Source organism: Ascaphus truei, chromosome 4, assembly GCF_040206685.1.
Source record: "Ascaphus truei isolate aAscTru1 chromosome 4, aAscTru1.hap1, whole genome shotgun sequence".
Taxonomy (NCBI): domain Eukaryota; kingdom Metazoa; phylum Chordata; class Amphibia; order Anura; family Ascaphidae; genus Ascaphus; species Ascaphus truei.
Window position 1 is genome coordinate 65,342,570 of NC_134486.1, and position 16,025 is coordinate 65,358,594.

Below are 16,025 nucleotides of genomic sequence, written 5' to 3' on the forward strand. Positions count from 1 at the left end.
CATCCTTGAGAAGAACGCAAGAGTTTGGATGGTGCATAACGAGAAATATGGGCTGAGATGTAAGGAGGGGCAGAAGAGTGTAAAGCTTTAAAAGTGAGGAGAACAATGGAGTGTGAGATGCGGGATTTGATCGGAAGCCAGGAGAGGGATTTCATGAGGGGAGATGCTGAGACAGATCTAGGAAAGAGTAGAGTGATTCTGGCAGCAGCGTTTAGGATAGATTGTAGGGGAGACAGGTGAGAGGCAGGAAGGCCGGACAGCAGGAGGTTACAGTAAACAAGACGGGAGAGAATGAGGGCCTGAGTCAGAGTTTTAGCAGTCGAGCAACAGAGGAAAGGGCGTATCTTAGTTATATTGCGGAGGAAAAAGCGACAGGTTTTAGAAATGTTTTGAATGTGAGGGGCAAATGTGAGAGAGGAGTCGAGCGTGACACCTAGGCAGCGTGCTTGTGCTACTGGGTGAATGATCGTAGTTCCAACAGTAATGTGGAAGGAGGTATTAGGGCCAGGTTTGGGAGGAAGTATGAGGAGCTCTGTTTTAGCCATGTTGAGTTTAAGGCGGCGGAGGGCCATCCAGGATGATATAGCAGAGAGACATTCAGAAACTTTGGTTTGTACAGCAGGCGGGTGTTGAAAAGTATATTTGTGTGTCGTCAGCATAGAGGTGATAATTAAACCCAAAAGATGTTATTAGGTCACCCAGAGAGAGTGTATACAGAGAAAAGAGAAGAGGTCACAGGACAGAGCCCTGGGGTACCCCCACAGAGAGATCAATAGAGGAGGAGGAGGTGTTAGCAGAAGAGACACTGAAAGTACGATGGGAGATCTAGGATGAGATCCAGGATAGAGCTTTGTTCCGAATACCAAGAGTATGGAGAATGTGAAGGAGAAGAGGGTGGTCCACGGTGTCAAATGCTGCAGAGAGGTCGAGTAATATGAGCAGAGTGTAATGACCTCTGTCTTTGGCAGCATGGAGGTCGTCAGTTATTTTAGTGAGGGCTGTTTCCGTGGAGTGAGCAGTGCGGAAGCCAGATTGTAGAGGGTCTAGGAGAGAATAGGTGTTGAGAAAATGGAGCAAGCGAGAGAATACAAGACGTTCAAGGAGTTTAGAGGCAAAAGGCAGGAGGGAGACAGGTCGATAGTTAGAAAGACAGGTAGGGTCAAGCTTGCTGTTTTTGAGTAATGGTATGACTGTTGCATGTTTGAAGGAGGATGGAAAGGTTCCAGAGCAGAGGGAGGAGTTAAAAATGTGTGTGAGCGTAGGGATTATAGTAGGACCAAGAGGTTTTAGGAGATGGGAGGGAATGGTGTTAAGAGGGCAAGTGGTAGAGGGAGAAGAGGAGATCAAGAGCGACACATCCTCCTCTGAGACAGTGGAAAAAGAGTCAAGGAAGGCAGGAGGAGAGTTAGGAAGTCACTGCAGTTGGAGGGGGAATTGCAGGACAATGCCGGAGATACCGCTGCACCCCCCTCCTCCTCCTTTGTCACTTACACCTCTCCCTCACCTTCACCTCCCCCTCCTCCCCATTCCTCACCTTCACCACATCCTCCTCTCACCCTCCTTCCTCCTCTTCCTCACCTTCACCCCCCCCCTTCCTCACCTTCACCCCCCCTTCCACACCTTCACCCCCCCTTCCTCATCTTCACCCCCCCTTCCTCACCCCTCCCTCACTAATACCCCCCTCCTTCCTCACTACCACAATCTTCCTTCCTCACCACCAACTCATCCTCATTCCTCACCACCCCCTCCTCCCCTCCCCCTCCTCCCCTCCCCCTCCCCCTCCTGGTGTCTTACCTGTGGTGGTAGGGACAGAGTGGATCTCTTCTCTCCTCTCCCACATGCAAAACTGGGAGGAAACTACATTTCCCAGCATGCAAATGGAGGAGCTGTGCATGACGTTGAGCCCTCCCATTGGTTAGTCTTCTCCTTGGCAGGGAGAGGGGGGTGGGGGTGGCGCCCGTTTCCCTGGTTACCAGACGCTGCAGCCTGCTTCTGAATCGGAGGTGAGAGTGGGGACGCTGCACTGGCCACCCTTCACACTCCCGCTGCCCGCACACATCCAGGGAGGGAAAATACCGGACACATACATGTCCAGTGTTACCCCTCATTTCTTACCGGACAGATTGGCAAAATACCGATCTGTCCGATTCAAAACCAGACACCTGGAAACCCTAATTCTCTCCCCCCCCCAGTCTCTCTCACTCTCCCCACTAGTCTCTCATTCCTCACACGTCTTCGTCACTCCCCCCAAGTCGCTACCTTGTGAAGCATGGGGGTCCGTCCTGGGGGCAGGCACCGGAAGTCGTGGCTAACTTCCTGGTCCATCACTCTCCCTCCTTCACCGCACTCCTCTTCTGCTGACATTGCGCAGCACTGACTCTCCTGCTCCCTCCTCCTCCTACCCTATGCCCCCTACACTGCTGTGCCCGGGGAAGCATACCCCGCTCACCCTTGTTCTGCCTTTGATCCCTCCTATGTTCCTGGTGTGAGGATAGTAGTAGCAATAGAGCAGGGGTGCGCAAACTTTTTCCTCTGCGCCCTCCTGCCTGCACTCCCCCCCCCCCCCCTTAACTTGTCCCTGGCTTTTCTGACGTCACGACGGCATGTGATGTTGTGTTGCCCTGGCAACACGACATGTGACCCAGCTGCGTCATTTGCCAAAGCTGCCTGATACACGGCAAGGGAACCTACAGAGGCCTCACACGCGCTCTCCGGCATTTAGTTAAAAATGCTTTGGTGAAAAGAGCGGGTCCTCTGTAAGGGGGCACGCCCCCTAGTTTGCGCACCCCTGCAATAGAGGATATTCTGGAAAATAAATTATTGTAATATTCCCCATTAGGAAACCAATAGTGTTTAAATACAGTATGTTAGTTGCATACAGTAGGATATGGGCTGTGTGTAAGGAATCCGCTCCTGGGTTTTGGCTGGAACTCATCCTTACAGAGCTATAGTGTTTCCAGACAAACCCCTGTCTAGAACCTGCAATCAAGAATCACCTGCTCCTGCAATTAGACTGCAGCCTGCTTCTTGCTGCCTCCTATGCAGCTCTGCCTCATTCGCTGCCTGTTCTATTTAACTCCTGCCCCTCCCCCCAGGAAGTTACTGAACATAGATTTTGTCAAGTAACTGTGCTTGCCACAGCACTTCTGTTTGGCCTGCCTTGGCCTTCTTGCCATAGCTCCTAGTCACTGGCAGACTCTGCCGCGCCGAAGCGGTTACACTGAAGCCCTCTGTGTTTCTGTCCTGTCTGCAGTTCCTGTTCCCCATGACCTTCCAGTGGCCTCCACCAGTCTCAGCTGTAACTGGCTAGGGGGTGCTGATCTGTGCTGAAGCGCTGGATCCTCTGTGCTATTCCTTCTGCAATCTTCCTGCTTCCAGTGGCCTCCACCACTCTCAGCTGTACTCGGCTAGGGGGTGCTGTTCTGTACTGAAGCATTGGATCCCCAGTTCCTGTATCCTGCTCTCTGTGCTGAAGCGGTGAAGTTCCGGTTCCTGCTCTCTACGTTGAAGCGACTGCAACCTTGATTTCCTGATGATGACCTCAGCTCGTGACCGCGACCTCCGCTCCTGTGCCGCCTGCCCTGATCCTCTGTACTTCTGGCAGACTCCGCCACGCTGAAGCGGTTACACTGAAGCCCTTGGTGTTTCTTGTGCTGTCTGCAGTTCCTATTCCTAGTGACCTTCCAGTGGCCTCCACCACTTTCAGCTGTACCCGGCTAGGGGGTGCTGTTCTATGCTGAAGCATTGGATCCCCAGTTCCTGTTTCCTGCTCTCTGTGCTGAAGCGGTGAAGTTCCGGTTCCTGCTCTCTACGTTGAAGCGACTGCAACCTTGATTTCCTGATGATGACCTCAGCTCGTGACCGCGACCTCCGCTCCTGTGCCGCCTGCCCTGACCCTGGCTTGTCTAACGATTACTCGGCCTTCTCCAGTCCTGACCCGGCTACGTCTGACCATGGAATTTGCAACCCAGATCTGACTTCGTGGTCTAAGGTCGGTGTATATCTATCCCCACCTCAGCCCTGCGGTCCGGTCCAGGTTTGTGGTGAGCATAACCGTTACACTGTGCTTTCAGTGTAAGTTCTGGATGATCATTGTATATTTTAGTGATGTACCGGGTACCCGGTAATTACCTGATACCCGGCCAAAATTTCCCTACCCGGAACTTACCACCAGATACCAGTGCGCTGAAACCCGGTGCCAGGAAATTCCGTCCTGCTCTGTTCTCTCGTTCCTCCTTTTGGAGAACGGTAGAAGCAGAGCAGTAGAAGAGACTTACCTGCAGCTGGCGATGGAGGATGACGGTGACATCCTGGTGGCGGGGAGGAGCGCGCCACAGCGGCCTGACCCGGAAGTCTTCAGACTTTCGGTATCTGCCGCTGTAGGAGGCAGACCGCTAGGGCGCTCTCCTCCCCAGCTGTCCTCCAGTGCCACACTGCTCCTATGTTCCTGTGCTCCCAACACCACCAGGATGTCCCCGTCGTCTTCCTCACCGCCAAGAGGATGTCGCTGCCAGCTGCAGGTAGTCCCAACCTACCCGGCCGGGTAATTTTTTTAAGTGAAACTTCTTTGCTGGCACCTACAGAGATTTTTAATGAGGAAAATGTCATTCATTGTAACAAAAATACATGACGGAAATGACATGACGCAGAAACGGTCGTGGGCCCCGGCGCATGAGCAGAAGGATCCTCGGGCCAGCGCGCATGCACATACATCAATGTTCCAGGCCGCTCGGAGATTGAAGGCAGCGCGTGTGCAGAAGAGGCGGCAAAAGCCGAGATTGTCCCACGTCTGCGCCAGCTTGGCGCGCATGCACAGCGGTCGCCGGCTCGACGAGCATGCGCAGCAGCTGCCGGCTCAGCGCGCATGTGCCGCAGCCATCCTGCCACACTTGGGAGATGGAGACCATGGAGAACACACACACACACACACTGAGACAGACAGGCCCACATACTGAGACACATGCACCGAGTCAGACAAACACACACACTAAGACAGACAAACAGTCAACACACTGACACAGACACAGACACACACACAGACACACACAGACACACACACACAGACACACACACACACACACACACACTGAGACAGTCAGACAGACACACACACACAAGGAATTCACACTTAGTATAAATATAAAAGTGCAAATAGCAACAACAGGGGGAGTGCTATGTCAAACGCGTTCTATGTCAAACTTTGCGTTTTGTCACTGAAAATGTATTTTGATTTTTAATTAAAAACATCACCATCACAAACAGAATTTCTGTGAGTTTCACTTAAAATGCGCATGCTCGCCACACACAACTTTTTTCTTTTCCCCCGGTACCAGTTAGCCGGTCATTTTTGGGACCCGGCAAATCTCTAATATATTTACATCAGTGTTCAGGTGAAGACTGCAGCTTGAATGGAGTTAACTCCCCTGATTGTAACCCCTGCACAGTACAGTACATTCCTGATACAATCCTTGTGTTTATTAGTAGCGCTGCAGAAGAAGTTGTTTCATCCTGTTAACTGTACACATGTTACACCGATGCTGTGTTCAGGTGTCGATTGGTCAGGTCTGCCAGCATCCTTGAAACACATGGGAGGTCTGCGTGACCCACACAGCAACCAACCCGCGCGCGCCCCTCTGCTTCAGTTAGTGACGTCTGGTGCACGCCCTGTGATGCTTTGCAGCTGCTAGTTATTGGTCGAATGCTCTGCTGGTAGTGCGCGCGTGGTATGGGAGGGGGAGGAGCCCATGACTGGCGAGCCGGGTGAACCCAGCATCTCCAGTCAGTAGCGGCCGGCTGGCGACACAGCTGGGCGGAGGAGGCTGCCGGCCTCCGGGAGACACGCACACGCTAACAAACCATGTGGGTTTTTGGTTACGGGTCCCTAATCTGGAAGGTGGACTTCCCGTTCGAGGAGAAGCTTGTGGGCTACATTACCTGTTATAGCAGGCGTTTCTGGCAGGGCAGCACCGACCACCGGGGGGTACCGGGCAAGGTGAGACCCGTGTGCAGTCCTTCACCAGCTCACACGTTAGCGCATGGCGGGTTATTGCAGGTGGCAAAACGGTTCTGTACATGTTTACCGATGTTAGTAAAATATACTGAAACCGCAGGAAAACCCCAAAGGTCAGTGTCACATGGGTGTATATGTAATAGTGTCACACCGAGTATAATGGTACGTGTATATGTGAGTGTCACTCCGAGTATAATGGTACGTGTATATGTGATAGTGTGTCACACAGAGTATAATGGTACGTGTAAATGGAATAATGTGTACTACTAATAGCTTTTATTAGTGGTTGGCTAAAAATAATCAGCATATGTCTATAGGAGTATAATAACGCGCTGTAGGTCACCACAATTACGCCACAGGTCAAATCTCTGTATTATTATCAGACAATTGTGAAGGAAAACTAGCGTTCCTAGTGATCTGCTGCCACCCAGTTGCGCATTAAATCAGTATATAAGAGAATAGTTGGGTGACTATAACGTTGGAGATAATAAACACTCCAGTTTAAAGACATATCCCCAATCCTTTGGGGTAAGTGATTTAGTTGTAATAGGGCAAATACCAGTTATATAACATTACCATTCTCTCGTCCGGTAAAGAAAGAATTGGGCATCTGAATAGAAAAGATAAGTCACCCAATCCGACGTTTCGGTCCTGGAATAGGACCTTTCTCAAACATATGTTTGTGTATTCAAACTTTGGTGCTGTGACAAACAAGTGTAAATATATTGTATTAACACACGTGATACAGCATCAAACGTTTCCCTGTTTTCAACTGTCAACTTTTGCACAGAAGACCTCTATTCTAAGGTCATGATTATACCAGAAATTGCTGGCGACGCTGCACAGCTACAAAACAAGCGAATCCAATGAAAGCGCACATACCAGTAGCGACAAAAGCGCCGTGCCGAAATGCAAAGCTTCTGTCTCATGAAGAATTTGAGATTTTGTTTTTCACAGGCGACGGTCACGTGACTTGCAAGGCCAATCACAGTGCATCTTAAACAAAATAACTGGTCATATCTCCTATGCAGTAGTGCTACAAATCGCTTTTGCATGTGCACATAACGCCCGGTGACGTCGCTACAATAACGTCACCGGATCGCTCTGCTGTTTCTGGTATAATTGAGGTCTTAGGCTGCGGCCACGCTGCCGCTGAGCGCGCTCCTGCTGGAGACCGATGATGTCACCAACTCTCCAAGCATGAGCGCAGGCTGTCCTGCATAATTGCGCGGGTGGGGGTGTGTGTCATTGGGTGAATTGGGGCTATTTCTGTGTGTAGTGGCTGTGTGCATTGACTGCTGCTGAGCACGCTTCAAAATCAATTTTATCTGCTTGTCGCGCCGAGCTTGGGAGAGAGTACAAGCGGGTGGGCGCATGACGCGCGAGCGGCACATTCAAATTTGCTTGCTTGGCAAGCGCCGCACATGCTCAGACGCATGCTCATGCTGGCCACATATTTCCGCAATGTGTTTCATCGCGGCCAGCATGAGTGTGCCCGCTCAGCGCCACCCTGGACAAGGCATTAACGCGCTAAGCGCGCTCAGTGGCTGCCTAAAGCAAATGCTAAACCTTGCTTTGTCAGATTGGCCTTGTATAGGAAGGGTCAGTGAGGAGTCCACACAGTAGTTTTTAACAAAATAAAGAGGACTTTCTTTATTTATAAAAATGTTTTACCAGGAAATAATAGATTGTTACCTCTCGTTATTTCCCGAACTGGGAAGAACAGGTCACAAATACACTTATGCAGCAATGTAAACGATCAACAAAAACAGCATAACATGTCCGTTAACAGTTGCTGAGCGTCACAGCTGTTCCAAGGCCCTCTGGGAACTTGCTACCTTGGTTCTAGTGCTGGGTGACTCCCAGCTATCCCCAGGGAATCTTCTATGGGAATCTTGCCTTGTTTCCTTTTTTGGAACGTTTAGGCCTGTGAAGGTTCTCCCTAGTAGAACTTGCCGTTCTGGTGCTGGGTGTGAGTCCCAGCTGGTCCCAAGCAAATCCATTTTGAACCTGCTGCAGGTTCTGGAACATGGACAGAGAGTAGCTGCCTGTCTTTTTAAGCCTCTTCACTCCACACCTGCTCATAAAATGATTTTAAAAAAATAACCTAATTGTGACAAATCTATTTAAGATGGTTTTGTAATTGCACTGTTTAGGATGAAGATCCATTTTATTTATTCGTGTTGTAATGCCTTTTAATTGACAGCTATGATAATCTCTTTTGCAGAATGTTGGTAGTTTGTGAGGCCTTTTTAGATTTCTTCACAAATTACATTATAGTGTGCAGAGCTATTGAAATCTTATAGGATTCTTCACGTGTACTGTGGCAGCAGAGTTGGGAAACCATATTATGAAGTGATAAATACAGGTGCAAATAATCTCTGTGGAGTCTTCACATGGAGTGACATAGTTGCATAGTAGATGATGAGGTTGAAAAGACACATCCGTGGAGTTCAACCTATGTTAAATTTAGATGACAGGTGCTCATCCTAAATTTGTATTAACCGTATATTGATCCAGCGGAAGACCAACAAAAACCCCCAGTGAAACATTAACCAATGATAAATCTACGTAAGTACCAGCACTCACTGTCTAATAGCTAAATGATGAAAACAATTGTAATGCAGAAAATATATTTAATAATAAAACAAACCAGAAATAAATCAAATGTGTTTGCAGAAACCAGTGTCACAATGGTCATGTCACAAAGTGAGGGGTAAGGGGGGGGGGGGGGAAGGAAAAGGGGAAAGAAAAAAAAAAGATGAAACACAAGGAAATTACACAAAAAAAACGGAGAACGGAAAGTATGCTAGGGGGGTGACGTTTCGAGGGACTACCTCTTCATCTGGCCCATTCCCCCTGGTCTCAAAGGGTCCCAGAGGTACTTCCCTAAGCCTTCCTTCCCCTATCACTGGTCAAATCAGACACCCCTGAAAATAGATAGCCATCATGCAGTGTAGGCTAAATACAGCTTATAGCAGGGCAGCAAGACTCCATTATAGTCAATGCCAGTAGTTCAAGTACCACAGGACACTGCTGGCAATAATACAGTAAAGGCTGAACACAGCTTGCAAAATAGCACCAGGAGTCCACAACAGTCAATGTAAATAGTTAATGAGAATAGCAATGAAAACAATAATCAAACACTCTGTGGAGTGCGAGGAGCCCCCCTTTTCTCTTTAGATATTAACCAATGATGTCTCAGGAGAACAATAAATTACTTCCTGACTCCAGAAATGACAATCGGATGTCTCCCTGGATAAATATCCTTCATATGTTTACTTATTGGGTATATCCCTATATAACTTTTCTGAAAGATGTCCATTGCATCTGCCATGGGTAAAGAATTCCACATTTTAACTGCCCTTACTGTAAATAACCCTTTCCTTTGTTGCTGGTGAAATCTCCTTTCATCCAACCTTAAGGGATGACCCTGTGGCGTTTGTACTGCCCTTGGAAGGAATAGTTATTTTGAGAGCTTTGTGTTGACCCCAAATATATTTGTATATATTTCTTATCACCTCTTTTATAATGTAAACAAATCTAATTTAGCTGTCCTTTCATTTATTAATTTGGTGGCTCTTCTTTGCACTTATCTAGTTCCATAATGTTTTTTTGTGGAGTGGTGCCCACAACTGTGCTCCATATTCAAGGTGTTGTCTTACTGAGGATTTACACAGTGGAAAGTGATGCTTTCTTCACTTCCATTCCCTGTTTTATCCAAGATTATCTTATTTGCCGTTGCAGCTACTGCCTGACATTGAGCATTATTGCTAAGGCTGTGATTATACCAGAAATCGCTGGCGGCGTCACATGGCTGGAAAAGAAATGTCTGAAATCTGATGAATGTTTACATACCAGCGCGCTGCAGGGTTGCAGTCTCCTGAAGAGATCTTCAAAATTGTTATTGACAGGCAACGGCCATGTCACGTGAGAGGTTCAGCTAATGAGGGCGAACCGCTCACAGCCACGCCTCCTGTCTCTCCTGCAATATTCAAGATGCCGCTTAGCGGCAGCACAGGGTAATGTCACCAGATTTCACTGCCGCTCAGCGGCATCTGGTATAATCGAGGCCTAAGCCTACTGTTTACAAGCACTCCTAAATTCTTCTCCATCAATGATTGACTTTATTTTGACCCATTTTAATTTGTAGGTCGCTCATTTTTTATTTGTTTCCCAAATGAATAATGTTACATTTAACTTATTAAACCTATTGTGCCATTTAACTAGCGCAAAGTTTAGTTTATCCAGTCTTTCTAGAGAGAAATTGCATCCTGCTCTGATTTTACTACTAGGACACAATTTAGTTTCCTAAGCAAAGATGGAGACTTTGCTCTCTATGCCAACCTCAAGGTCAATAATCGTTTTAAAAGAAAAAAAGGGGTGCGTGTTAAGCACGCACATTTTTAAGTGAAATGTTTGTGTTTTGTCACAGAAATTGTATTTGTGATGTTTTCAATGAAAAAATCAACCCAATTTCAGTGACAAAATGCAAAGAAGTTTCACTTGGGCCTCGTCCAGGTGCCGCTCAAGCGCGACGAGCACAAGTCAGCGTGAGGCAATGATAGTGGCCGTAGTGAGCGTGCATGTGAGTTCAGAGGAGCGCTGCTTGAGGAGACAAATCAATTTGTATTTGTTGAGCAATGGCCGGGTCATGTGAGCGGTCCGCCCAATGAGGGCGAACCACCTCTGTGACGTCATGGCCCCGCGCGTGCTACAGCCCATTTTCAAATAGCCAGGAATCGCTTCAGCTTTCTCAGTGCGTGACGTCACAGAGCTCGAGAGCAAGCGTGCATTTACCCTGGACAAGGCCTTGGAATGCACGTGCCCGGCACCCCCCCCCCCCCCTGTTTTAGCTATTTGCACTTTTATATTTATACTAACTGTGAATTCTGTGTGTCTGTGTGCGTGCAGAGGTCCTCGGCGCGCGAGTGCTGGAGTCCTGTGCATGCCGGGGCCTCTGCAGAATCCAGCGCTGCCTTCCTCCTCTCCTCTTCAAGCTGGCATCACTGATGTCACTGATGGCCTCTTCTGCCAGCAGTGACTTCACTTCCAATCACCATGAAGTCCATTTACTGCTGGGGAATTCTCGTTTGGTAGGTGCGCGCAAAGAAGCTTCATTTCAAAAGCAAGGGACCCAGTACCGATCCTTGAGGTACTCCACGCGCAACTTTAGCCCAACCTGAAAAGGTTTAATTTATCACAACCCTCTGTTCTTTACTTCAACCAATTTTCAATCCAGGTGCAAATATTTTTACCTACACCAATTTTCTTTATTTTATACACTAACCTGTTGTGTGGAACCTTATCAAAAGCGTTTGCAAAATCTAAGTAGACCTCCAACTGCATTAACCTGGTCTAAATTCCTACTTACCACCTCAAAGAAACTAAGGTTAGTTCGGCACAACCTATCCTTCATAAATCCATGCTCACTATTTCTGCTAATTTTGTGATATATTAGGTATTCATGAATATTCTCCCATACAGGCGGTCCTCGGTTATCCGACACAATGTGTTACCCAAAATGGCGTCGGAAAGCGTAACACATTTTCCCATAGAAACACTGTTAAATGGAAGGTTCCATTCCTGAAGTCATTTTTAACACTAAAATACACCAAATATTTTACGCAGGCAATAAGATATGCAGCACACACATATAAATAATTATGTAAAGATTCTATTTATTGAATCCAGAACTGTTTAATAAAACATCACTTTGATTTTTGCCTTTATCAGACATTGTTAAGGGCCTAAATACACCATTAAACCGTCACATAGACTGATCTGGATAATTTCCCTGATCTGCAGCCTTCTGATTGGCCAAATGTTGCAACTTTGCACAGCGTCGGATAAGCCGTTCGACGTAAAACAAAACATCGTAAAACGAGGACTTCCTGTACTGATAAGAAGTACACTAGCTGTTATACTTGCTCATTCTCTAAAAAGTGGGTAAAGTGTTGCCATAATGTGTTATGAAAGCAGTATCTTGATTTTAAACCAGAAGTTGAATGTGTTCATCTCCCAAGTATTTTTTTACAATTTCCTTATAAATTATTACTGGTACGTTAGTGATAAAGGGCCTTCTCTCTTTTACATAAAATGGAAGCATAGACTGCACAGTCACCATTTGGAAAAAAGAAAACAAAATATTTACTAAATGCTTAAAGCAGCAGAATGGCTTTTTTTTTTATAGATGGGAAGCAGGGTGTCTCAGAAGCTGAACCCATTAATTTTAGCTCCGGGACTCCTGCCTCGATACTTACCTGCGTAGGGGGGTGTCGGTATTTCCTGCTTTTGGTTTAAATATCCCAATCAAGCGGGCCAATAGAAATGGTGCAAGGGATGACGTCACGACTTCTTATTGGCCAGGGGGACATTTAAGCCGCTATTTTGATAGCCGCACACAGCCTAACAGGAGCTGCTACAAGCACCCACTTCGGAAGCAAGTATCTCGGGATGCAGGGTATCCTTGAGCTGAAATTCATGCGGATTTGGCTCCGGAGACCCCCTGCTTTAAAGCTATAAGGAAAGCGGGATTGCTGCTTTAAGCATACCGAGTATATCTGCCACAACTTCTACCCATAATGCAAGTACCCAAGGAAAAAACGTATTGTATGCAGCTCACAGACGAGCATTTCTTTCTAAATTGGTTGACAAAGTTTCGTGGCTGCAGCCCCTTCATCAGGTCACTTCCAGATCTTTAATGTGGCTGATGCTTCATAGATTTAAAAAAAAGTTTTTTCATATATCTGCACATACTCCTTTTCAGAGGTCGCGACTAGATGTGGAAACCTAAGTATTGTGTTTTTTTTTTGTTTTGTTCAAGACTAGTGTGAATAAGTAATGTAACCATAAGTGTATTTCTTGCTCTTTCATTCTCAGTGGGAAGATGTGATGAATTAATAATGACAGAATTGCCTTTGTTGATGGTAGACACGCATTTTAGTGTTTGCCTTGCTTATTGCCCACCAGCTTCACCGTCTAATTCTAGGAAATGGGCACAAAAAAGAATATTTTTTTTTAAATCAAGATGTTTGCAACTGTAATCCAATTTGACTTTTGTGGCAAATTCATTTTTAGAAGCAATGCATACATTTTTTTTCCGTAGCAGGGATTACTTTTTTGTTATCTGCATGTGAGAAGCATTTCAGATTGTATGAATGTCTTCTGTTGCTTTTATTTTACAAATAACTTTGCACAGAAAATGTTTAAAATGGTCAATTTACGATTTTGATTGTATGAAAATAAATACATGTATTGTAAAGAGGTGTGCTAGCAACATATGATGGGCATCGCTCTATAACTACTAAATTGTTTAACAAGTGCTATACAGAAACAATAGGTCACAGAAACATCCAGCAATGTAAAGGGATGGCATTGACACAGTAGTGTTACAGTATGGGTTTTTTATTGATTTTTTTTTTGGCCTGGGTTTATTTTAACCACATTTTGCCTAAATGCCGATTTTAAAATAGATGCAGATTGTATTTTGTGCATGAAGGAGATCACAGCGGTATTCTCTTAGCAAGAAGTGGTTCTGTGTTTATAATGAAAATGTTTCCTTTTTAAAGCGGCAATCCTCCCATAGCCTCCCAGAACAAGTTTAAGGCTGGGTCCATGGTGAGCGCGAGCGACCGTGCGCGTGACATCACCCGCGTTTTAGCTGCAGCGATCTGTGGCCTGGGTAGATGCGATGGGGAAGCATGGCCGTTGCATCATGTAGCTGGTTTGCCCTCATTGGGCCAACCGCTCACGTGACCTGGCCGTCGCGCCGCAGAATCAGACTTATTTGATTGTTTGCGCACCCCTTTGCGCTGGCGAACGTGCGGTTTATGGCCGCGATCATTGCCTTAAGGCATTGTGAACGCTCCGCGCAGTCTCGCCGACAATGGATGCAGCCTAACTTGTATAATGTTGGTATCTTGCCCCCTAAGCAGATCTTGCACTAAAAAAAAATAATGTATAGCATGTTCTTCTCTAGTTCCTTAGGGTCACCATGTTAACATTTTTAGTCTGCAATGGGCCCTGGGGAAAGCTTCATTTCAACCTCCCGGATACTTAATATTCCAAATGCTTATATCCTGGGCAAAGCATCAGATTGAAAAAATATATATAAGTTGCTTTGGAAAGGACAAGAGAAGATTGCGTGAAGTGAGAAATGAAAATGCAAAACAATAGTCTGCTTTACAATAATTTGGCAATATACTGTATTTCACTTTCATTAGTACTCTTGTTAATTAACAGTATTCTGCAGAAGTAATCTCACTAAAGAAAAAACTAAATCGGCGAGATGGAGTCTGCTGCTTTGTCACCTGGAATAAATATTCCCAGGTCCCTTTCCTCTATAGTGATTGACTTAATGCCATCAATTCTGTATTCTGCCTTTGGAGTTTTATGGCCCAAGAGCATGCATCTGGCACTTTTTGGCATTTGATTTTATAGCTGCCACACTTAACCATTCCTCTAACTTATCTTTTCATTTTATTTTTTTACCTCCCCTGCAGTGGCAAGTACTGCATGTCTGTTCTAATTTTTCTTGGCCTAAGGCCATACAGCCTTCGCCCGCGCGTTTTCGAGCCATGGTAAACACCGTGGGGGCCGTACCTAGGGGCGTCACGGAGCTGTTTCGCCCTCATTGGGCGAACCGTTCATGTGACCTGTCCGTCACGCCGAAATCTGTTTCAACTAATTTCTAGTGCAACGTGTGCCCTCTCCTGCTGCCGCGCGCTGTCTATTGAAGACATCAATGCCTTAAGGCAATTTGATCGGGCCCCAAGTGGACGCCTCCGTGCGGTCTGCGGCAGCATGGACTTGGCCTTGCAGGCCATATGTAATATTACTAATAAAGGTATTAAAAAGCACTGATCCCTGAACAGATCCCAAAGGCATTCCACATGTAACGTTTTCACCCTCCTGAATGCACTCAATTTACCACAACTGTTACCTATCCAATAACCAATGTCTTATCCATTCAACCACCTTAGAACAAAAAGGGACGTACTGTGTCTCCCAAGAAACACACCTAAAATATTCTGATACCCAGAGAATGACAAACTACCCTCTGGTGTTCCTAGCTTCCGCCCACGGTCAGAAATGTGAGTAGCTACACTTATCCATAGGGATACCCCTTTTATTACAGTTGCATTGGGTGGCCAAGACCTTACCACGTGTATGCCCCTAATGATGAAAAGACTATTTTATGATACATTTATTTTTTTTAAACTGTTAGGCTAATTACAGAAAGAGAATATAATATTGGGATGAGATCTAAAGCTAACTTGAAATAGCTCAGTGGATAGATGAAGAAAACTTATGAGTGAAGGCTCTGCTGATCGAGATAGATTAGTCACGGAGATTTACTGCTCAGATGAGATCCCAGATCTAGTGGAAACATGGAGGGAATTGCACCCCTCTGAGCGACTACCTTTCAGCCCTGTATCAGGTCTTTGCAAGATTAGACTATCTGCTGATGGACACCTTGCTGGTTTCCCAAATACCTTCGGCCAGAATAAAAGGTATAACTAGGTCCGATCATGCCCTAGTTGAGGTAAGCATAAGTGAATTCACAGATACTATCCCCTTTCGCGCTTGGAGCATCAATGAAGCCCTGTTAAAATAACCTGAGATCATAAAGGAGCTCATCTCTGCAAGAAATAATTTCTTAGAGAACTCGGGTTGTCACCCTACAATCATCACTATGGGAGGCTCATAAAGCTGTACTTGGGGGAAGGATAATCAGTATTGCCTCCGTAAAACAGGAACGGCAAGCTAATTTAGAATAATCGTGAAAGTAGTGCACCTGGAACAAGTGCGCACACATAATTCTTCTGAATCTACTGTGAAATAATTACATTTAGAGCATTAAATGTGTGCCTGATGGAGGTAGATGACAAGGCCCTGCTTTGGACTTGAGGCTTTTTAAAAACAAACAAACAAACAAACCGTACACCATGCTTGCACAGATATTCAAGAATATGCAGCCCCTACACAAGGTACACTCACTTCGCCTAAAATC

The 16,025-nt window shown here is 46.2% G+C and overlaps 2 protein-coding genes across 2 annotated transcripts in view; one reads left to right on the forward strand and one right to left on the reverse strand.

Moving 5' to 3' along the window:
* The window catches only part of ASB3 (ankyrin repeat and SOCS box containing 3), a 97,174-nt gene extending 95,356 nt beyond the window's left edge, over positions 1-1,818 (reverse strand). Inside the window, exon 1 of the mRNA XM_075595927.1 lies at positions 1,795-1,818. The gene's annotated coding sequence lies outside the window, so the exon portion shown is untranslated. The remainder of the gene's footprint in view (positions 1-1,794) is intronic.
* A 3,898-nt stretch (positions 1,819-5,716) lies between these two features.
* Positions 5,717-16,025, forward strand: part of CHAC2 (ChaC glutathione specific gamma-glutamylcyclotransferase 2) — a 62,326-nt gene continuing 52,017 nt past the window's right edge. The window contains exon 1 of the mRNA XM_075595929.1: positions 5,717-5,992. Coding sequence (XP_075452044.1) covers positions 5,858-5,992 — 135 coding nt within the window. The 5' untranslated portion in view covers positions 5,717-5,857. The remainder of the gene's footprint in view (positions 5,993-16,025) is intronic.